The sequence below is a fragment of the Protopterus annectens genome, chromosome 7.part0, assembly GCF_019279795.1.
Source record: "Protopterus annectens isolate FY-2018-M chromosome 7.part0, PAN1.0, whole genome shotgun sequence".
NCBI classification, from domain to species: Eukaryota; Metazoa; Chordata; order Ceratodontiformes; family Protopteridae; genus Protopterus; species Protopterus annectens.
The window spans coordinates 1919025212-1919049278 of NC_056739.1; the positions used below are offsets into that span (position 1 = coordinate 1919025212).

The window sequence follows — 24067 nt, forward strand, 5'->3', positions numbered from 1 at the left end:
TTCTGTTGACTATATATACCTATCCAAGTGGTTTGCCACCTGACTTTTCTTTTGTCACTCAGCTGCAAACCACTTGTTAGAAATACTACCATCGAACTCCATTCTAGAAGGGATACTTCTGCTTCCATACCCTTTTTCAGAGTGTGTCCTTTGTGAACATTTGTGCTTTGGCCACATTTTCATTGTTTTCACACCCTCACCAGTCATAATTGCTTGGAACAAGATTCCAAGGTCGGAACTCCTTTAGCACCTTGGTGCTTTCAGACTCGGTTTGTTGAGCTCCTGCCTTTTGACTTTTCCTTCTACCGTGGCTTGTGATTTTTTTCTGTAAGTTACCCGTTGTTGTGAGCTCTCAAAGTAATATAGAATATATGTGTATTTGGCATATCAGTTAATCCAAAACAAAGTCTTCTGCAATGGAGTGTTATTATCTCATTTGCATTCATATGTGATTAGATGGCCTTTCTATTGAACATCATCTGAATGTATTTCCTATAGGTAGGGCAAGCTTATGATTTTATATTCTTGCTTTTATATATATGAGGTTGTGTATGCATAGTAAAAGAGAAGCGTTGAGGTTGGATGCACCTTTCTGATCCAACATGGAACATTTATAACCAGGGTGGATAGTTGGCTTTAGCAATCCAAAGCATGGGAGGTAAAGACATTTCAAATTGTACCAATTGAGCTGAGCTTATCAGATAAAGAAATCTCTATAGTTATCCACTACAGAAGTCATTTTTGCAGATCATCTGATACGGACAGTACATATTCTTTGTTCCATGTCCTGATATCCTAGTAACACATAGTGGTTTAGCATTGTAATCTCGCCAGTACAATTCAGGATTCTTGCATATTTTGTAGATCAAGATGCCCAGAAGATCTCCAGCCGCTGTAGGGCTGTGCCTAGCTGTGAAGATGATAGTCTTATATTTTATATGGCAGATGGTACATTGTGCTATTAGCATGCAGTACACAAGTATGCGCACACACGTACACAGTCTTTGCAAGTGTGAGGTAGCTGTACTGTTAGCCTTCAGTACTGTCATTGAAAACATACCCAGGTATGTTTGTGTGTAGCTCTGCTGTTTGCCAAATAACTGTGACTATAGTGTCTTCCCAACCCTAAATCCTTGCATCACAAGTCTGAGAATCTTTTTGCATGTATCAGCTGTAGTACAAGATTACATGTGTATAAACCATATAGGCACCCTTACCTTGTTATTTCTCCTTTTCCCCATGATTGTGCAAGTATGGAATTAATACAAGGAAGGTGGGAGTGTAGGGCAAAGCCCTCTACATAGTGGGTGGGGTGGGACTTTCAACCTAGTAAAAAATACACTTTGGTCCAGAAGTCTCCCATGGTTTCATTGAACGTGTGTTTCAGTGAATTTCATTTGTCAAGCTTGCTGTCAGATAAGGAGGAGTTAGGGTTAAATTTGTCATAGGGTCATGTGTATTGTATTAGAGTGTGCACCTGTAACATCTGTTTTTGTCGTCTGTTTTAACAGTCAAAATTTTACATTATTTTGTTTTCAGTGACGGGCTGATATTTAGTTATTCTGACAGATTGTTGGTAAATATGCACAACTTGCATTTGAAGTTTATTATTAAATTGATATATGGTATTGCTTTTCTCATGCTACATTTTTGAATGACCATGCTAATGTAAGCTCAGAACACAAAAACAATTTTCATCTTTCTATTGAAGTAAAATGTTGGCTCATATTAAAAGCTCATTCATTACCTGGTACAGGTGAAGGGTACTGTATTGCATTACATCTTTGTCACACACAGAGTGACAACTTCCTCAGCTAAGTTAAATCAGTTGCATATATTTTGTTTGCTGTCTTCTAGCTGAAGAACATGGTTTAATTGCTAGGTTTGTAGTTCTTGCATCTTAAATTGCTTACATCTCGTTGGTACTTAATAGGTTCGTAGGGAAGTACAAGGCTATCAATTTGCAGACTTTTTTAAGCCTAGCCAATAACCAGAGGTCAAAAGCAAAACCTGTACCTTGTAACTGTGAGATTAAGACTTCAGTCACTATGCCAACCCTTCCTGTCTTTAGCCAACTTTTATTGTAGCTTCATCTGACCTAGTTCCATTTTTGTTAAAATATTCCTTTTCTCATATGGTCCAATTCTTCATCCATCCTGAACTGCCAAGCCAGTGTGCAACATGGTGCTGTTTGCACCTAAATACAGTTGGATCTTTTCTAAATTGCCAGAAATTATATTTTGTGTTTTCTGTCATGTTAGGTACCTTATTTCAACAGAATAACTCCAGCTCAAGGACCGGTCTCTGGTGGAACTCTGATAACTATCGCAGGAAGACATCTTGATGCAGGAAGTGATGTAGCCATTTATGTTGGAGACCGGGCTTGCACATTTGAAAGGTATGCATATTGGGAGATTATCACACAGTGGAACAAATATAATGTTTAATTGTTGTAACATTTTCTGGTTTTATACTTTTCAATGTTATGCTTCTGCAGGGTAGCCGGGGAACAGGAAGGACTTGGAACATCTTAACTTCAGTTTTCCTAATGTTCTGTAAGTGTTAAGACCTAGTTAAACTGAGTGTCTGTCCTTTTTTTCAGGCAGATAGCAAGGGGCCTGTTTTGAGTATAAGATCTTAGTGTGTCTTTGTCACTTGTGGTGTATTGGAAGAGTGAAGTACATTATCTGAAGGGTCTCCGTATCCTGGTGTGAACCATGACAGTCTGATTGTAACAGAGCCACATAGATGATTACACTGTGAATGATTTTGTGTGAAGAAGTCTGCTTTTCAGAGCATAGTAATAATGCCCTTAAATAAGAAAATGGATTTTTTTTCTCAAACATGCTTTCAGGTGTTTTTTTGGTGGGGATATGCCGTAGTGCATTTAGCTTTACATGGGGAACATTTGTTGGTATTCGTCTCTTGTCCACATCTTGAAATACATTTTCTCTGTCTGATTACAGCTGTGATCTTGCTGGATGCCACAGTTCATAGGTTGGTACAAGGCTGTCGGCCCTAGGGCCTATACAAGCCTAACCATAACAATTCCCTGGATGTTTCTTCCCACAATATTTACTTCCCTGGACCCCTGTCTGTTGTTTTATGAATAGTTGCTGTGTGGCTGTATCTTTGGATAGTGTCAGTAAAATAGCTGTGTTAAGGGTAAAGAGAATCCAATAAGTGCCATCAGTGCTGTTAGGATGTGTGAAGAGGGAGAATATTTTATTGCATGTTGGGCACCTGAAGCAGCAACTTAAATGTGTAGAGAGGTGCATTTCACTAAATGTTGTGCAAACTGTGAAGTCTGGACTTAGTGAAGAAGTGACCAAAACAAAAAAAGTTTGTTTTGAAGATACAAGATGTAAAGAATATTTTAGAATGAGGGTGGCATGGATACAGAATTAAAGTAGGAAAGTAGACATTGAATTGCCTGACATGAATGAGGAAAAAGATGAGTCAAAAAAGAGTATGATAAACTACTGTAGTGTGTGTTAATGTTGAGAAAAGTGTTGAAAGACAAATAATAGAAAGGTAGTTTAAAGAATTTAAGACCAAAAAGGTAAGGAAGACTGTATAAAAATATACAGGAAGAGGTAGACTACAGTATTTTAAAGTTGTGCTTTGTTTAGAAGTGAAGATGAAGCCTTTAGCTCTGAACAAATAGGAGAATGGGAAGTTAGGTTAAAATCATAAGGAAACTAAGGAGGAAGAAGTGAAGATTTTAGAAAGCTAGTTAACTGAATTGTAGATATTCTGTACAAGGATTAGTGTTGCAGCGTGTTTAGAATCGGCTAAAGCTGCAGGTGAGCATGAGCCATCAGGTCAGATCTTGACTCACACCTGCCAGTACGCATTCGGCAAAATACTTCATTGTGTCCAGAAGTACCATCCTCAGAACTGATTACCTCAGTGGGAGCACCGGTCTAAGGAAACCCAGAATGTAACCAGTACATCCTGGAAGGAAAAGGACTGGGGGAAGGAAGGAGGCAGTAAATACTGCAGCAGTGGAGGAAAGGACATATTACACACCGTAACAGTAGATGTCCTTTCCTTCACTGCTGTCACTGGTTACCTCCTGGGTTTCCTTAGACTGGTGCTCCTACTGGGGCAATCAGTTCTGAGGATGGTATCCTTAGACTGGTGCTCCTACTGGGGCAATCAATTCTGAGGATGGTATGTCCGGACGTCTCCTTTATGCCCTGGATGGTATGTCCAGACGTCACGTTTATAGCCTTCACTGTGCATATGGAGCATGCCTGTGACATTAGGTGTTCCTTAATGCAACAGTAGGCTTTGGTATACTGGCTGACGTGGGGCTACCCATGGCAGGAAATCCCATATGTTAGGAGTACTGTAAAAGTGAAGGAGAGGGCATCTACTGTTATGGTAAGATTTTACACAACTGTACTTTCTTTTCTGTTCTAGCGAGTCATTTGTTTGTCCAAACAGAGATTAGTTCTAATTTTGCCTTTTTCATTTAATATTGTGGCTGTTTAATAAATTTAATCAGTCTGCTTAGATACTCCAGAGTTTTTTTTCCTTGTCTATTGGCAGTCTGTTAAAAACGTCTTAAATGCTTATTTTTTGAGGATGTAGGTCCTTTATACCGGGAGTTCTTTTTTTTTTTTTTTTTTTTTTTAATATATTTAAGCAGTGATGCAGTAAAAAATGTATAAATGGGCAATAAATCGCAGGGGTAAAAATCATTAAAATTATAGCTGTAAGGTGCTGGATGGTTAATTTTACACTAAAAAGGCAGCCTTAAATAAGAGTGTGTGTAGGTATCTTTATAGAACTGGTAAGAATTTGGGACACCCTCAGCTACGAGGTACTAGGGTCTAAAACCTCAGTGCCTGAAAATGAATGGATCTTTTCCCAGAAGAGTAGATTTATTTCTTCGGAGCATTATGCTAGATGAGAGAAAGGCATGAGCAGATCAATACCCGACCAGTAAATCCTTGAAGTAAGAAGGACCAAGATCATTTAAGGCTGAATACAGCATGGCTTAATACCTTCTAAATAGTGGAAGACTGAACTGGCAAATATGGTAGATTATGCAGAATTGGAGTACTATGATGGTATCAGGAACTCTTGTTAGTAGCCAGTCTGTGTTCTACCCCATCTAAAGACTCCATCTCTAAACCTGGAAGCCCCAGGTAAATGGTCTTGCAGTTGTCCAACCTAGATGAAGGCAATACATGCATCACTACTAGGGGTCCACAGCTGAAATAAGGTACTTATTAAGGGTTATATTCCTCAGATGAAAGCAAGAGGACTTAATGGTAGCAGACACCTGCTGCTTAAGGGTAAGCTGGTTGTCAGAAATTGTTTAAAATTCACACCAACACAAAATCCAATTTATCTGCACTGTAGGTAATGTTATGAGATAACAGTGGTGCAGATGAATTTCGTACAGTGGCATGTACAGTCATGGCAACTTTCTTGGAAATGTTGAGCCTTAGAAGCCTATTGACCATCCATTTTGTGAATAAATTTGTAGTCTGCATTATGTTTGGTTTTGTTTTTCTTCTGAACAAAACTGACTGAAGAGGCAGAAGTTTGTTGGGGTGTGGTGGGGGGGATAAGTAGTAGCAGTTTTCTATTATACTCGTTTTCCAAGTAGGAACTGCAAATGAGTGCAGTAATGGACATTATTTCCTCCATATTTCTTAAGCATAACTCTATATGTACTAAAATATTGCACAAGTTTTTTTTATGTCATCACTTGCATTAGTAATATATTTTTGTTTACTATGTGCAGTCAACAGATTGTTTCTGTTCTAGATCAATCTGACCATCGCAGACAAAATGAGTTCCACTACATTCCTTCAGTCTGAAGATACAGTTCACATCCAAATCAGGGGCCATTCCTTGACAGATAAAAAGCTGAAGGAAGGATAAAACTTAATTGCAATTGGACTAAAGAACTGCACATTTTGTCTGTGGCACCAGTGTTATCCTCAGCGATTCTGTGGTTTTCTTTTACCATTAATCCTTTTGCTGTGTGGCAGCCTATACAAGTTCCACTTTCTCAGTATTTGCCACTAACCCAAATCAGCTGCTACACATGCACCACAGCTCTAGCTGCAGTGTGTAAACGTGTTGTCCAGTGGGTGCTTGTTTGCATCCCTTCTTTGTTGACTTGCTGGAACAGTCAGGCTCCACTTGATGTTAGTTTTGCAATGGGCATCATTTTGTGGTCTCCAGACAATAGCTTTTTACTGCCATCCGTTTTCTTAGAAGAGGAAGAGGTAATTTGAGTTGGAAATATACAGGACTCATTTCTTAATACTTTCTTAAAATTTCTGAATCTTACACCATTGATTTAGTAGTTGCACTGTAACATTTATCATGACTAAAAAATGTGTAAAAGATTATACTGATGTTTCATCTTTCTTGTAGGAGGAGTCAGCGAGATATTGTTTGCATCACTCCATCAGGCCAGGTTGTTAGAGAATATTCAGTTATGGTCAACATTAACCGGGCTGTCCTGAGAAATGAAGATGTTAAGTACGTTTATACAGAGGATCCAACCATTCTTAAAATTGACCCTGAATGGAGCATTGCCTGGTAGGTTGGCTATGCAGTTTGCAGTTTTGCATGCATTGGTGCACAGTGCTGTGTGAATTTTTCATTGTAGTAATGATGAACAGGTGCAGAGTTATTCAGCTCTGTGACAGCACAGTGAGATGGTGTGTTGAAATTGTAAGAAAACACTTGAATGGTCTAATGTAGCCCTAAATCACTGCCTACCTTTTTTGTGCAAGACAGTGGTATACTTAAAAACGTAGTTCTTAAATTTAACCAATTTACTACCAGTAGTTTAAAATTTGTACATATTTTTATTTTCACTCACTTTGTGAGTAGGCTTTATCTCAAAAACTAAAATATTGTAATATATGTGATTGCTGAGGTATGAATTCTCTTCATCTTAGGCTTCTTGCATCAAACACATGTAATAGTTTTAAAGAGAAAAGTGTCTTTTATATAGTGTCTGTCACAGCATCTGAAAAGAGTGAAACCTCAGCTTTGTAACAAAAAAAAAGAATCCCCATGTATTTATGTCAATGTTACGATAACATAGTATGTTTGTTATTGATGTATTTTGTTTTAGATAATGTGAACAGAACTATTAGCTCTGTTTTTTATTTTAAACTTCCCATGTTTTGTAAAAAAATCACTTTTGTCAGTTTCCAAGCATTATTGACTGGTCTTGTGCCTACGAGTGGAAAGGTGTTTGCCATGACAATCCAAAAAGTCCTGCCTTCCTCCTCTATGGTACTAGTTACCCATCTGCCTGGACTGCCAACTGTGGTGGTCTTCTCTAAACCAAAAGAAATATAGTACGTTTGTTTGGGCGGCTTACCATAATTGTAGATGTTTAAGTGTAGTCACTGTCCCACCAGGGGCCAGTGGGGATGCGGTCAGTTCATATTGCCCTCCCCTTACTACCCATATCTTTTCTTTTTCCAATGCCCTCTTGTTTAGGTGACAAAGAAGGGTACGTTTCTTCCCAAGGCATTGCCAGAACCGTGGGTTTGTACACTTTTTAAAAATTTTTATTGACATTTTATTTACAGGAACAAACATTTTAACATAATAAAGTAAATAAGAATTTACACAGGTGACTACATCGATTTTGCTCTATACATTACTACAGCTCATAGCTCATTCCTTGAGTGTGTGATTCCAGCCTTTACCAGTGGAGGAGAAAGAAAGAAATAAAAATGTCTGGCACTCCACCTTTTATACCAGGGATGTGGAGACATCCAAGGGAAGGGTGCGCAGCTCTTGAAAGTCTGGCCAGATGTCAGACCTCAGTAGGTGAGATTGTTCCCTAAAGTTATGCCTGCAGCAGTGATGACACTCGGAACTTTTACAGTAACAGTGAGTAGACTACACAGCCGTACATTTTTTAAACAGGTAATGCCCACAGTTGTAAAAACAGTTATCTTCTTAGAGATTATAACATTTGCCTAGACCAAGTTTTATGCAGTAGTCACTAGGACTTTTTTCACCCTAAAGCCTGGAGGACATGGATATACTGTTTTGTGTGGCAGAAGCTGATAAAAAGAGTGGTGTGTGACATTGTGGTACTTGGCTGTAGAGGAGGTATTCTGCACAATGCTGTCTTTGTGTCATGAGGACATGTGAATCAGCTGTAATGTGCCATACACTGTGACAGAAGGAAGTACCCTGGCAGCTCTCACCCTTTATTATAATGAGTCTTTGAATGAAAGAGCAGTGAATAAATGGAAAACATTTCAGTTCCCAGTAGCTGGTTATTTAGTAGCTTTAGACTGGCATAGTAGTGGATGTGGCTCTACTGCTTTACTGACATCTGCAATAGGCTGAGGTATCAGTCAGTGCTTCTGTAGACCTTAGCTGTGTGTGCAAGTAACTTAACTTGTTCTTGCCACATGAGATTGGAAGAAGTGTGGCAATTAAACTCCTCCCACCACCACTGTTGACTTATCAGAGATAAAAAACAAGCTAGGTTAGTCCATCTTTTGTTTAAACGGTAAAAATGATATTTACATAACATCTGAAAAGTCACATAATGAGCCCTATTAAAAATCTTTGCTTCTGTATGTTTCTAAGTTTGATTGACGGGTGAAGGCACTCTCCTTAAAAGGAGGGTGCTACCATGTAAGAACCTGAATGTGAACTGAAAATTTTCTTAGGGCAATTACAATTGTATTCTTCAGAAGCTGCCCATTTTTTATATCTAACATAATACCGTATCTTGTTTGTGTTCTGAATTAATACACACATATAATAAGGTTACATGACTTCATTCGCTTTCTTTCTTGACAGTTAAGTGTGAACATGAAATTCTTGTCAACAGCAACCTTAACAGACAGTGAATTTATATGATTTTAAGAGGCTTTTCTGACATGGTTAGAGTAGGTGAGGTTTAAAGCATGAAGAATGTTTGATTTAAAAAATACCTTCTCTTCTTTTGAATTCTGCTTACATATGTACTTCAGGCGAGTTAAATTCCCTTGGCAGTTCGCCAGTCACCATTAAGGTCCTAATGAGGTGGAAAAGAACTAGTGTGGGAAGAAGAAGACTAAATGACAGGCTGTAACTCATAAATTGTAAGACATAGGACCATTTAAAGTAAGTAGAGAGAAAGCCAGTGGGGACAGGCAAATGAAGTAAGAGGCAAAAGAGATGGCCTCAGATGTTTTTATTGTTTCCATTTATATGTGAAAAAGTAGTACAATTATATATGCTTTGTTTTTGCCATTCAGAGTGCTACAAAATTATATTAAAATTCATTTAGTGATTTACTTTAGTAAAGTTTTTCTCTTTCGTTGGTGGATAGATATAATGAGTAACTCTATTTTTGTGTTGCGTATAATTTTTGCCTTTAGCATTTATTTCAAGTTGTTTAGGTATGTCTTTCTTTGTATCCTTCTTTGCACAGTGGAGGAACTGATCTGACAATAACAGGCACCAACTTAATGACAATAAGGGAACCAAAGATGCGTGTAAAACTTCGTGGCACAGAGTCCTTCAGTGTAAGTAAATCCTGTTTTTTAATTGTTATTTTTGTTTTTGATTTGTTACGCTGATGTGGACTGCAGTATGTGGCAGGCATGATGTCTGCTATAAAACTAAAATTGCCATTCTGTTCAGGCTAGGGCTTTACTGCTAACTACAATTTTGAGATAAATGGTCAGATTTTTAATGACAGGAGTTTTTTTTGCTGTTATTTGTTGTGTAACACGGGTAAAGGGGAGAAAACTTAACTGTTTTCTGTACAGAAATGCCTTGTAAAAATATGCTTTCATGTTAAAGGCCATGTTTATTTCTCCAAATTAGAGAAGAGTCTGTAAACTTTACATTTTTTCTGTGAATGTTACTGACTGCCCCACCTTTTATACACCTAAGGTTAAAAAGCAGCCCTGACATTAGAAGATAGTTTGTGCACTGGGGCGCTGTTGAAAGGATTATGACTAGTTAGTCTGCACTGTTAAGGGTATATTGCATGTTTACTGGGAGAAGGGGACAGCACACTGCAAGCCTGCATGAGCTGGTTGACAACTCACAGGGGGACTGTTATATGGGTGTGTGCAAAAACTCTTGCTGATGACATTGCATATACATATCTTTGTACTCTGAAGCTGATGACATTGCATATACATATCTTTGTACTCTGAAGCTGGAGAATAAGTAATTTGTTTCTTTCGGTGGTGTGTGATGTTACCTGCTTTTTCTTCCTTCATTTGGGGTTTTGCAGATTGCGTAAGTGACACTGGGATCGTGACCTAAAGAAAGACTTTTGGGGGCTGGATTTATTTCATCCAGCAAAGGTGGACTAAAATGCAGATGAGAATATTGTTACAAAATTTAATTCAACTGAATGAGTGCAACCAACCACAGTAAGAAAAGGGCATAAGTCAGTCTAATATAAGTAAATTGGGGCACTGAGTTTAAAGACTGCCTTAACTGAGGGAGGTAATATGTAGGTGGCTACCCTTTCTCTGTCCAGAAGTCAATTATTTATTTATTTTTATTTTACATTTGTTGACCGGGCTAGTCTAGCTGGGCATATTTCCATTTTCAGTAGAGGCCTGGGGAGAAAAGCTCCACACAGATATACAAAGTATAAAAATATTGTTACAAGGTAAGTAAAGGATTAATAAACAATAAAACAGATGTTTTTTTCATTCTAGATATAAAGTAGCAATAGACAGAATATTACTTAAGGAAGCTAAAAGCAGTTGTAGTACAGGACAGTAACGCACAATACTTCACATCAGGTACAAGGATTTAAACAATAGGTTAGAGTTTAGGTAGTGACAGTCTTATTTACAGATTAAGGAAGCAATACTTCACATAAGGTACAAGGATTTAAGCAATAGGTTAGAGTTTAACTAGTGATAGTCTTATTTACAAGACTAAGTGTTTAGAAGAGAGGAAGTTAAGTTAGAAGAGGAAGAAACAGGGGTGATGAGGGTGGTTAGTCAGGGTTACTACAAGGGCAAAGCCAGTGCTTTTGGAGGTGTTTTTTAAGTTCTAGTTTGAAAAGTGGCAAGGATGTTATTAGAGTTAGTTCATTGGGTAGCAGGTTCCAGTTTTTTCCTGCTTTGTTGGTAAACAGAGAGTCACCAGCTGCATTATTAGACTTTGTTAAGAGACATTACAGAGTAGTAGAACATCTTGAGACAGTTTCACATCTTTTTGGGACACAAAATTAATTAAGCTAAAATAAATGCAATAGCGGTAAATTATGTATCCACACATGAATTGGTTCAGCAATATCCATATTTACGGGGGCATGATAAAATGAAGTATTTAAGTGTATGGATTAAAAAATTATTCTGGTGTGGCAGGTAAGGATATGTAGGAAGAATCTAAATAAAAGATAATGCAAAAACTGAAAAAATGTAAGCTTTGTTATTTGGATATAGATAGTAAGATGCAAGCAGTTAAAATGTTTTTAGTCCTTTTAGTCTTGTACACAGGTCAGGCATAGTTTAATTAACCAGAGGAGAAGTTGTGGATAGCAGTTAATAGGCTGAAGGGCTTTATTTGGGAGTGGAAGACTGCAAGAGTCAAGTGAGATAATCTGATTCTTCCAGTAGAACAGAGCCAATTGGGAGTACCTGATTTGAAGGGGTATTTCAGAGATGCACAGTTAAGGCTCCTGTACATAACACAAGCAGAAAACTATAATTCAAAGTGGAAAGGAATGATGATGAAACGGGGGAAGCTCAAGAAACAAGGAGAGACTGGGATTTTGGATGCAGACCTTTAAGGAGAATCACAGTAGTTATGCGGAATATTATATGTATAAAGTAGCAGAAAGTATCCTAAGAAATAAGCCAACACAGGAATGGAGAAAGGAGATTCTGCAATTAGGGATATAGACAATAGGCAAGAGGGGGCTGGAATTTTTTAGAGAAAACTGGCAAAGGAACCTTGATATTGAGAGCAAATAACTACAGAAGGAAAGATGATCGAATGGGATGACTCCAAGAATTTATTTGGACTGCAGGTTAGAGATTGTCTTCCCTGTCGAGAATTGATGTCAGAGTATAGGCAAAGCGAAAGTAATAGGGGAGTCCTAAACAGAAGACCAGCACTGGTAGAGTTTTTAGTAGAATGTAGAACAGAAGCTGCCATTAAAAAAGGAATAATTAGTAGAGCATATAAAATATTGCATGATAACTATAAGATTCAATCAGAGGAGTTTAGAAAGGATTGAGAAGAGAGGCTGGATAAGCAATTCAAAAAGAAACAATGGGAGGATATATGTATGTCTCCCAAATATGCAGCAGAATCTAGAGGATTTAGGATTTTTGCTTGGAGATGTTTACATAAATATTTTTATAGCCTAAGCATCCAGATAATTTTTCCTTGGGTATACAGCAATGTTGAAGGTATGACAGGGAAGAAAGAAGTTATTGGGAACATATTTTCTGGGAATGTGGTGAGTTAGCAGACTTTAAGGATTCCCTGCGGGATGCACTGTTGGGAGATGCTGGGTGGGCAGATTAGTGTTGAGGGAGATGATTTTTCTGAGCTGTGGTACAGAATCTGAATTGTCTAAACATGGTAAGGCCTTGTTGTGTTTTAATTGTGGCAGCTGCCAAAAAAGCAATTACTAGAAAATGGAAATCAAAATCTAAACCAACTGTATTAGAAGTTTTAAATATGCTAACAGAGATAAAACAACTGGAACTGGGATTTTAGAAAAAGGTAGGAGCAAAGTAGACTGGAAAAATGAGACTTGTGGGAACAATATACACAGGGGAGGAATGAGGTCTAAAAGAAGCAGGATTTTAATGTTTGACTGAAAATGATTGGGTAGGTTATAAGTGATGTATAATGTTTGCACCTGGGAGTATGTCAGTTTGATTTGTTATGTAAAATTCTTGCAACTAAGATTGTGTCTGTCTGTTTTTTCATTTATGTAAATGTATGATTGCGTATGTTGTAAGTGATGGATTAATAACGGTTTCTTGTTTAAAAAAGGGATGGAATTGAATAATTAATATAAGGTTGCTTAGTTTATATGATATAAAGCAATATGTGTGAAGTATAATGTTTATAAACATGAACTTGTTAATGTTAATAGTTTGATTACTTTTATATATGCCCACGCCACGAGTGATGATTCAGTAAAGGTGTTTAAAAAAAAAAAAGATCTGAACAGTGCTTTCTGATGAATAGTTTTGTCTTCTTGCAGTTAAACGTGTGTTTAGTTTATACTTTCCTTAGTTGAGCTTATGGACGGTGATGCTTTTTTAGCTGGTGTTTTTTTTCCTGCATTTGTCTTTGGACTGATTTTCTTTCATTTTTGCCCTTCTAAGTACCTTATTCCATACATGTGTGTATAGTCCATATCAGTACAGTTCTGAGGCAGCCAAGTTCAAGCTGAGTGCTCAGAAACTGCCACTTTGTTCAGGCATCATCAGACAGATGGAGTTAAATGAAAACTTCTTTAGCAATCGCCTTATATTTAGTTGCTGCTTGTGGAGTTTTGCACATCAGCTTTTTTTCCCGGGTTCAAGCACTTCGACTGTGTGCTTGTCATAGCAGAGGTACTTTTATTGAGGCAAACAATGTTAATGTCTAATTCTTATTCATGGATATCCATATTCCCTTTTATAATAAAATTATTAAACTGTAAATAATCTGTGCTTCCATTTAAGCACATGGATATTAAAATAATTTTTTGTCTCCTTACAAAAATGTCTGGGCTCTCAATTGCAGAGTCTCAACTCACTGGCAAAAAAGGACCAAAAATGCAGGAGGAGAGTGAATATTAAATGTTGCTCTTCTCCTTTAAACTTTTAAATGGAGGGCAAGCTCTCCTGCATCGCTTGGGGGGCAAGTACTCTCCTCCTGAACATATATATATATATATATATATATATATATATATATATATATATATATATATATATATATATATATATATATATATATGGGTCCACTTTGTAAATTCGAAATACTGAAATCTCGAATTGCAGTATTTTGAACTTACAAAGCCGCAGACTCACATTTTCGAAACTGGTAGAAGTGCGAAATTCAAAATAGCGAATCATGGATATTTTGGATTTCTGCTTCTGGGCGGTATGGTGTGTGGATGTTTGGGTGTAATTTTAGTAAGTTTGTGTGAAGTAAGTACGTTGATTAGGGGTTTAGTGTGTGCAAGTGTGTGTTGTGACTGTTATGTATGTGTGTGAGGGACTGTAAGATGTGTGTGTGAGTTCTGTTTGTGTTTCTGTGATCTCGGAGTTAGAATATATAAGTAGGGGGGTGTGGGGGGTGTAGGTGGGCTTGCCCCCCTGCTTATATGTAGTTTAGATGAGTTTGCTTGGGGGGGGTGTTTTGTGTATGTTTGTGTGTGTGCTGTACGTATAGCATAGTTACGGGATTTTGAGTTTCGCGGTTGTGTGTTTTCGAGTTTGAGAGTTGTGATTGGGATTTCGGCTTTGTGGTTTCGAAATACGGAATTTCGATATTTCAGTATTTCGAAATTATAGAGTGGACCCATATATATATATATATATATATATATATATATATATATATATATATATATATCGTTTCACTTTATATTCTCAAAATACTGAAATGTCAAAATTCAGTATCTCCAGACTATAAAGCCAATACTGAAACTCCATAACCGCGAATCCATAAATGTTGAATTTGCAGTTGTGGTGGTGCGCTATGTGAAGTGGGATATGCTGTGTGCCTGATGTATGGTATGGTGTGTGTATGGTTGGAGATTAAGGTAAGTGAATATTTTTTTTAAGGATTTTGGGTAGAGATTTGAGTATATGTGAGTGTGTTTGGAAGTTTTAGGTATGGGTTAGGGTAGGTAGGTAAGAGTATGAGTGTGTAAGTGTTGACAGTGGTATTGTTTGTACATATGTGATGTGTGTGCGCGAGGGGATTGTAGTGTGTGTAGTAGTGAGTTTACTTTCTTTCTGTTTGGTGTGACCTCAGGGTTAGTATATAGAAGTAGCGGGGGGGGGAGGCGCAACTCCACCACATGGGGGGTGCAGGGTGGCTTGCCCCCCCAGCTTATATGTAGTGTAGGTTTGTCTGTTTGTATTTTTGTGTTTGTTTGTTGTAATGTGGGGAGGACGGCGTATGTGTTGTGTGGTGTTTGGTGTGTTTACGTTCGCGATTTTAAATTTTGCGGTTTTACGGTTTCGGTGTTTTGATTTTTCGGCTTTATAGTCTTGAGATACTGAAATTCAGTATTTCAGTATTTCGAGATTATAAAGTGAAACTGTATATATATATTTATATTATATATATATATATATATATATATATATATATATATATATATATCAACTCTGAGATCACCATATCTCTGAAATAACAAACAAAACAAAAAAAAAAAAACGGAATACTCTGAGAAATGGCAGTCAAGGATTTTAATGTATATTAATCCAGTTTTTCATCCATTTGGCCTCCACATTGTGGTACGCTGTAGTCCTGGCATGTCAGATGGTTGCCTTTTTCATATTAACCTCTTAATTCTTCTGTAGCCTTAATTAAATAACAAAAACTTACATTTTACAGTCTGAAGATCGTAATCTAGGAAAGCAAGTGTATCTTTTTGTGAGACATTTCATGTGAAAGAAATATTTAGTAGTTTTGTGATCAAAGGGAAGATAGCTGTGAATTTTGCCATTCTGGTGTTTCAGGAATAAATTAAAAAAAAAAAAAAGAGAGAGAGGAAAGATGTCTCTTCAGGAACTAGATGATTGCACTTTAGTTTTGATATGAAACTTAAAAATGCAAACATTGGATGCAAAAGGATTCTTGCAGCTGTTACTGTTGATTATTGATAATGTTGCCATTTGAAATTAAAACAGCAGGAAGTAATTGGATGGAAAGGAATTTTTCCAGTTCTAAGTATTGATTACATATAAAATTATTTGAAATAATTAAAAAAGATAAAATAAAAATAAATATCCAGTTGCTAATGCAGAAATCAGGTTGTGTGTGTTAACTGTTAAATAAGTTAACCCATTACTAATGTGTTTTCTAGTCATGAAATTTGGACTTTTTGTGGAGGAAATGTGACCTTGTATGGATGGAATTTTGTGTGTGTGTATAAATATATATATATATATATATATATATATATATATATATATATATATATATATATATATATATATGAGAGAGATCAAGAAGTATATATACTGTAGCTTTATGCTTCCTCCACCTCCTGTCTAACCTGGTCCTCTGCTGTAATGTATCCCTTTACCATGTGGATTTCCTGACTTCTGTGGGAGTCAGGGGATGGACCATTGCTTCAGGCTACTTAATCTTAGAGCAGAGGATTGTGGACTCGGATGGGGAAAGGCAGAAATGTGCATGGAGCTGCCATACTCTGAATGACTGTCCAAGATCCCTAGCCAAGCAACAGCAGGCAGTAATGTCAGCCTGCATGATATGCATAAATTTTGACATGCTTGCACATCTGTATAGCATGCCTTGAGTGTCTTCTCCTCGTATGCACACTGGAGCCTGTAAATGCCTTGTAAAGTCCACATTCTCTACCCTTGCACTCCAGCCATTCCGTTGTGCTCTATCTGTCTGATTTTCCAGCCTGGACTTTATTTATATTTTGTACCCAGCCTGTAGTCGGATCTCCTTTACCTGGTTCAATTGTGGAAATGGTTAACATGAGAAATCCCCTCAGAAAAACAAAGAACAAAATACTGTTGAATTTGAGTCTGGTTTGAGTGACAGTAGCTTACCTTGCAAGTAAAGTATCAGTTAAGTTCACTCCTTGATTTTCAAACCCACTTTAATAAGTAAAGTACATTTGTCACAGCACTTGTATATTAGAAGAGGTATGCTTTTTTTTTCTTTCCTCTTTCCCACATAAAACATAATGGCAAACAACAGTAGTCGCATGGGTTAACTTGTTTTTTGAACAAACATTAAAGTAAGTCTGTTATATTGTTGACTGTTTAGTCATTTCAGCTCTTTAATGTTGTGTAAACTAGTTGTATTTTAATAGCATCAGTTTAATTTGATTTATTCATGCATGTCTCTGTACAGATAGTGCCCACAGTGGTTAGAGTTTAAAGGGAAAAAAAGGGAGGGGGGATGATAGTGCAGTTATGGCAAGTGTGAAAGTCCTCATTGAGTCCGTCTTTAAATGTGCATAAATTGCAAAGCTGAGATGTTGGGGTGCTTTTGTTGGATGTGACACCAAGCTTTATTCTGATAATGTTGTATACTTTTTAAATGGCTGTGTTCTTTGTTTAGAATTGCACAGTTTACAATGATACCACCATGGTCTGTATGGCTCCTTCCATCTTTCAACCTGACAGAAATCTTCCTGAAAGTGGAGAACAACCCGATGAGGTTGGCTTCATCATGGACAATGTTCAAGCTCTGCTTATTGTCAACAACACTGGTTTTGCATATTACCCAAACCCAAGCATCGATCCGCTGAGTCCTGCAGGGATCCTGGAATTGAAGCCTGGCTCTCCTCTCATCCTTAAGGTAAGGATGTGTCAAGTGAGAAAGAGTACATTAGACGTTGACACATTATTTAATTTTTACCCTTTTCTGTTCCTCAGCAGTGCTTAGCTAGCCAGGAATGCTTTGTGCCTGTCTTAATTTATATGCGTCAGTAATCTGAGAAATGTTGATGTCTGATTTTTTTGGTTGGTTGTTTGCTTACCCATACTTTTACTTGCCCTGCTGATAGCTCTCTGAATAGTGCTTTCTATTTATTTTTTAAATGGTAAGTGGGATGGCTCATCATGGATCTTGAGCTTGGCCACTGGCACAAATGAACTCCTACACAGTAGTCAGAAAAATTACACTGAAAGTGTTCACATGGCATCATCAAAATAAAGTTCATGTTGTTTCCATTGGTGAACCTGCACTACATAATACAGCATGGTTAACTCTTAATTGTTATGTATAGGGAAAATGCATGGGAGTATATGTGTGTGTGTGTGTATGTGTATGTGTATATATATATATATATATATATATATATATATATATGGATTCACTTTATAATCCCGAAATTCTGAAATACCGAATTTCAGAATATCGAGATCATAAAGCCGAAACACCACAATACCGACTGCCCATAATCGCGAAATTCAAAATCCCGACACTTACATACACACAACTGCCTCCCACACACAAACAAAACTAACCTATTTAAATACTCTAACTCCGAGACCGCACAATCACACACACAAAGGCAATTCACACCAACACATTTCACAGCCCCATGCACACACACATCACAACCAAAACACACACTAACATACACTACAGCACATAATCTACACACTCATACAAATTTACCTGCATTTACATCCATTCATGCACTGCAACACCAGAAGCTCCGAACTTCGGTATTTTGAATTTCACGCTTCTGGTGTTTCGCGATTCCGGGCATTCGGTATTCTAATCTCGGTATTCTGAAATTCGGTATTTCAGAATATCGAGATTATGAAGTGAACCCATATATATATATATATATATATATATATATATATATATATATTTATTTACTGTATGTGTGTGTGTATATATGTATATATATATATATATATATATATATATATATATATATATATATATATATATATATAAAATATACACACAAACGCGCGCACATGAACACGCTCTCTTAAATGAAATTGCTCAAAGTGTGCAGTCTAACAGGATAAATGCAGTAGCTGTTGTCTCTTGAGTTTGGAGCAATATCTAAAATATAGGCAGTGAATATGCACCTTGCAAATTTTAATTCTGTTCATGGGCTCATAATGTTTAATCCTAATCACATTCTAAACTTGATATTCATTTTAATTCTAAACATTTTCATAAACTTAACTCAAGTACAGCACATATACTGAACACATTATGGAGAATGGTTGTGGTTCAGAACGCGTGTTTGCTACAGAAACAGTATCTAGAGCTTGTATTTCTTTTTTCATTAAAATTTAACTGGAGTAATTTTCTGGTACAAGGATCCTTTTCAGTCATTTCCTGGGATAGAGGTCATTATAACAATACAGTACAATAAAATTAGTCAAATACACAAAAAATATGTGTATCCAGTACTATGTATGAAATGCAAAATGAATACATTTAAATGAATGAATTTGCATTGAACAAAATAAAATTTACAAGTAAAAAAGACTAGAAGCAAAATAACATAGTATACATTGCACCAGTATAGGCCAGTGTTACAATAAAACATGACATTCATTGTTTGGGTAATAGCATTACATGTCTGATGTAAGATGGGCAACAGTACATGTTTGAAAAGCAGCTCTAAGGTAGGTGATTGACAACCATGAGATGAGAGAGAATATAATGTTCTGTGTTTAATGTTGTTGAAAACAAGTCAGTAACCCTTCTAGGGCCTATATTACAGTTTGCCAACTGTTATTCCTGGTTCAGAAACCTTAGGACCAAACTGTGAATCAATGACTCTTTTAAACTCTTCCATTATGCCCATACTTCTAATGGTAAAGTATTTCATACCCTACCAGCACTAAGATGAAAAAAAATTTCCCTATGTGCATGTGTTTACTTAAGGCAAGACCACTAATGTCTACAGTTTGTGGTTAAGTTTATGTTTCAAAGTTTTGATACCCAATGTGTTAGAGCATTTCATCCGAGCTGAAATTATAGTGTAGCACTAGGGATAGCCTATATCCCACATAAAACAATGTTTTTAACCTTTCCTTATAAGAATGCCGCCTCATCCCCATGATTATTCTAGTAAAGGATTTCTGTATACTCTCAGATCTCATTAGCTGTGTATTGTTATAATCATAATCCAAGAAACAGCATAAAAGTAACAAGCAACCGACAACTACTAAGATAAAAAAAGACTGCACTAAAACTGTTTGAATGTTTAATAAACCAAATACACCAAGTGTTGTTGTCACAGAGACATACAACTCAGGAATTCATCACTGCACATTAAGCATTGCAGTGTCAATAGATTTTGAATAGGGACAACATTGTGTGATGATAAAAAAATGTCTTACCTTTGGAACATACTTTGCTATGTAAATACAGGGCATTTAAAGAGGTGGATTGGATGTAGCAAGTAAATGTTCATATATCTTAACTCTTGGTGCCCTAATGATTTAAAGAAGTATTTATTGTATGTTTTAGACAATCAGTCAAAAGGTGTTAGGGAGAGAGAAGGGGAAAATGTTTTAGAAGTTAAGGTATTCAGATGGCAGGTATTGATGAGTACCTTGGAGAAACTGGGGATCAGTGACACTTGAAATTTAGTGTATTTTAAAGTAGTGAGATTTAAAGGATTGATATTCATGATAATCTGCCTGCAGCTGGTTGTTTTGAGTTATCACATAGGTTCATAGGTAAGTACTAGGCTAACGGCCCTGGAGCCACTGCAAGCCTAGCCCAATAGGGTTCCCAGTCATCTGGTTTACCAGACATTAGTTCCCTTTGCCACTGTCTAGCAATGCGATTGAAGTGATCTCCGGGGTGAATTTCCTATTTCCCATCCACTCATCAATATTCCTCTTGAAGAGGGCCAGTGAGGTGCTCTGCTTGACGTGAATAGGGAGTTTATTCCAGAGCATTGGAAGTCTCTGGGTTAGGAGCCTATCCCTCCAGCAGGTTCTGTTTAATGTGGTGGTAAGGTTGAGGTCTTTGGAATGAGTAGCACTGAGGGATTGGGATTTTTTCATATGAAGCATGTCTAGCAAAACTGAGTCAGACATGGCTCTGTATGTCAATCAGAGATCGCCTCTAAGTAGGCGATACGAGATGGAGGAAAGTTTTTTAAGTCTGTCTGCATAAGGCATCTGTTTAAGTCCTAAGATCCTCTTAGTGAGGAACTTTTGGGGCCTTTCCAGTTGTTGGAGGTGTCTAGTGAAGTACATGCCAAATGGCATAATGGGTCTGATGAGGGCCGAGTAGAGAGAGATGATAACTTTTTTTTTCCTGGATGAGAAACCTTTTGTGATGAAATGTGCCCTGTCCTAACTACAGTGGCTACGTGGTTGTCTAAGGAGAGATTGCTATCTACCTGTGTCCTTAGATCCCTTATAACACCTTCAGAGTTAAGTAGGAAATGACAATGCATTTTTTGGCGTTGGGCCCAAGTCCATGGTTTTGACACCAGTCTTTTGTTTCCATTAGGCCTTTTGCAGAATGTCCAAATCAGCTTGAGAATCAATATGAGAATCAATAATAGCTCCCAGTTTGCAGTGATCTGCAAATTTGGTTAACCAGAGTCCCTTGGTGTTGGCTTGAACTTCAGAGAAGTAGATACCAAACAGGAGAGGACCCAGAACCGATCCCTGTGGGACTCCACTTGTAATTGCCCAGAAGTCATATTTGGAGTCAGCTACTTTCACCATGTGGGTTCTGTCAGTGGGCCAGTTGGCAACCCATCTAGTGATGTACGGGTTAATGCCCAGAATAGTGAGCCTATCAATGATTCCAGAGTGTGGGATGGTGTCAAAGGCTTTGGCTAGATTGAGGTAGGCTGTGTGGGCAACCTTGCCTTCATCCACCGTTCTGGGGACAGCTTTGAAAAAGTCTATCAGATTGAGCAGACATCTGCCTTTTACAAACCCAAGCTACATGGGGTCCAGGGTTTTAAGATTCAATATATCCTTATTTATAAGATCTGTAATAATACGTTCCATAACCTTACAGATCAGGCTCGTCAAGCTGATGGGGCAGTAGTTCCCAGGGTCAGTAGTTGCACCCCCCTTTGTGGAGTGGGATGACTGTAGCAGTGTGCCATTCAGAGAGAACAAAGCCAGAACTGAGGCTGTAGTTGAACAGTGCACTCAGGTGTAGTGCCAGATGTTCTTCGTGTTTCACTGTTGCAGTCATTACATTTGGTTAATCTGCTGGCAGGTTGCCCTCAGTCGGCCTGATTAACAAAGTCTTGGGTCCTGCGTCGGTTGCTGTCCCTTCTTCCATGACGTCAGGTCATCAGGGGTATAAAATATGCAGCTGACATCATTACATCAGTCTTTCTTGCCGTGCCCAAAGCAGGAGCAGTTCACAAGTGCTGGTCGGCCGACTCCTGAAATTTTCGTTTTCGAGTTTCAGAATCAAAGTCTTCAACTTAAAGCTAAGTACCCCATTGGGGAAACTTTTTTTTTGCTCCTTACCGATGTCAGTAAAAGTTAATAATTGCATTACTTGTGGAAAGCAAATACCTCATAAAGATTTTAATTCATACTATATTCCTTGCCTAGGCCCTGACCACGACGTACCTTGCTGTCTGTTTTGTGCTTTATTTAATCAGCGCACTATCCGTCATCTGTACATTTTTGCCTCTAAATATTCCGGTTCTTGGTTTAATCATCCAGAAATGTCTGTTAGCCATCCGACTACCGGAATTCTGAAAAAACGCAAAGATAAAGACAGAGATGGGTCACCGAGGTCCAAAACTGTTGATGACGCTTCTCCTAAGCCAGTCGCCAGTTCACCGGTACTCAGTGAGGTGCTTTCACAGCCCCTGATACACGCTACTTCTGATTTGCAGGCCTCAACTGTGACCCATTCGGAGTCCAGTATGCCGCGAGATTCTTCACCTGTGGGACCTGCGAATGTCTCTACCTTGGATGGGTCCGGAGCCGCTGTGCAGGGCATCGGCTTCTGAGGGTGTATTCAGGCCTACAGACTTGCATATTAAATCAACACCGCCTTCATTACTAAGGCCTAAATCTCGATCTATGTCTAAAACAAAATGACGCCTAGGCCACATGTTCAGGCCCCTATGCCTAAAAAAACAAATGAAACAAAATGGATGAAGATCTAATTACTCTAATCAGGGGTAGTCAAACCCCCCCCCCCCCAAGAGGCCTAGGGCTGAGCTTGTTTATGAATCCTCTGATCAGGATTCTGTTTCTTTTGACTCTTCTAATGACTTGGATTTGTCCATGCCTACTTATGAGGATTCTGCTGCAGAGGATTCCATTCCCTCTGCTTCCTCTCCTGAGTATTTTTCTTTTGGGGAAACTTTACATACTTTAAGGGAGCATTTCCACTGGGAAAGTCAGGAATTTTCTGATTCAAAAAAGCGGCTTAGGGATTTCCTTCTTCTGCCTCAGCATAGGCCTTTGGCTATACCTCCTGTTCTAGACATTGTTGAAGATGTGTTCTTGGAATCCAGTTTGTCCCCTGATTCCCTGCCTCTGGTTCCTAGTAATCTTGACAGATACTACTGGGTTCCCGAGTCACACAAGTTCCTTTTCAAAAATCCTGTTGCAGATCCAGAAACCCTTTCTCAGGGGCCCAAGGGCATTAAGGCTTCTACTGCTAAAAATCCTACCCCTTCTGATAGAGACTCCAGGGCGCTGGATAGATGGGGTAAAAATGTTTATACTTCTGCAACCTTGGCAACCAGAGCTTTAAACTGCCAATTTCATATGTTAAAATATCAACAGCATATTATGGGACTGCTTAAACAGAAAATAATGTTGATTCCTGATTGTGTGGAAAATAAAGAATTACAGGATTTAATGCATTCTGCTGAACAAGTTGGAAAACATACTTTGCAATGTGGTTTTGATTCTTTAGAGGCCTTCTGCAGGGCTGCTGTCACTGGGTCTGTGCTTAGAAGGCATGCTTGGCTTAAGGAGCAATCTTTGCCTGATCATGTTAAAGCTAAATTGTTGGATGCTCCTTTAAATCAGGGCCGCCTGTTTGGCAATAAGGCTGAAGAAGTTCTAAAAAAGATGGAAGATAAAGCTAAATCTATGCAGACTGTTAAAGATTTCTTACAAGTACAACCTCCAATATTTAGCAGTAACTGGCCTACTAAGAATTGGTCATTTCCAGCCCCTTCCAGATCCTCTCAAGCCAAACCTAGACACAGCAAAAACCCCATGTTTCAGTCCCAGGGAACTCTCAGAACTAAGCAGTGGGGGGCTTCCACTTCCAAATCTGGAAATGACAAGACACCCCCCTATGGTAAACAGTCTCAATGACTTCCTTTTAAAATTACCAAGCACTTACCTTTTAACCGCCCTTTTGGGGGGAAAGATTGCTCCTCATGCAAAGAACTGGGAACTCATAA

The 24067-nt window shown here is 38.0% G+C and overlaps 1 protein-coding gene across 1 annotated transcript in view; it reads left to right on the plus strand.

Moving 5' to 3' along the window:
• LOC122807260 (plexin-A1-like) overlaps nucleotides 1–24067 on the plus strand; it is a 2134283-nt gene that overhangs the window by 1817178 nt on the left and 293038 nt on the right. The window contains exons 15-18 of the mRNA XM_044078363.1: nucleotides 2262–2398; nucleotides 6406–6573; nucleotides 9437–9530; nucleotides 17272–17511. Coding sequence (XP_043934298.1) covers nucleotides 2262–2398; nucleotides 6406–6573; nucleotides 9437–9530; nucleotides 17272–17511 — 639 coding nt within the window. The remainder of the gene's footprint in view (nucleotides 1–2261; nucleotides 2399–6405; nucleotides 6574–9436; nucleotides 9531–17271; nucleotides 17512–24067) is intronic.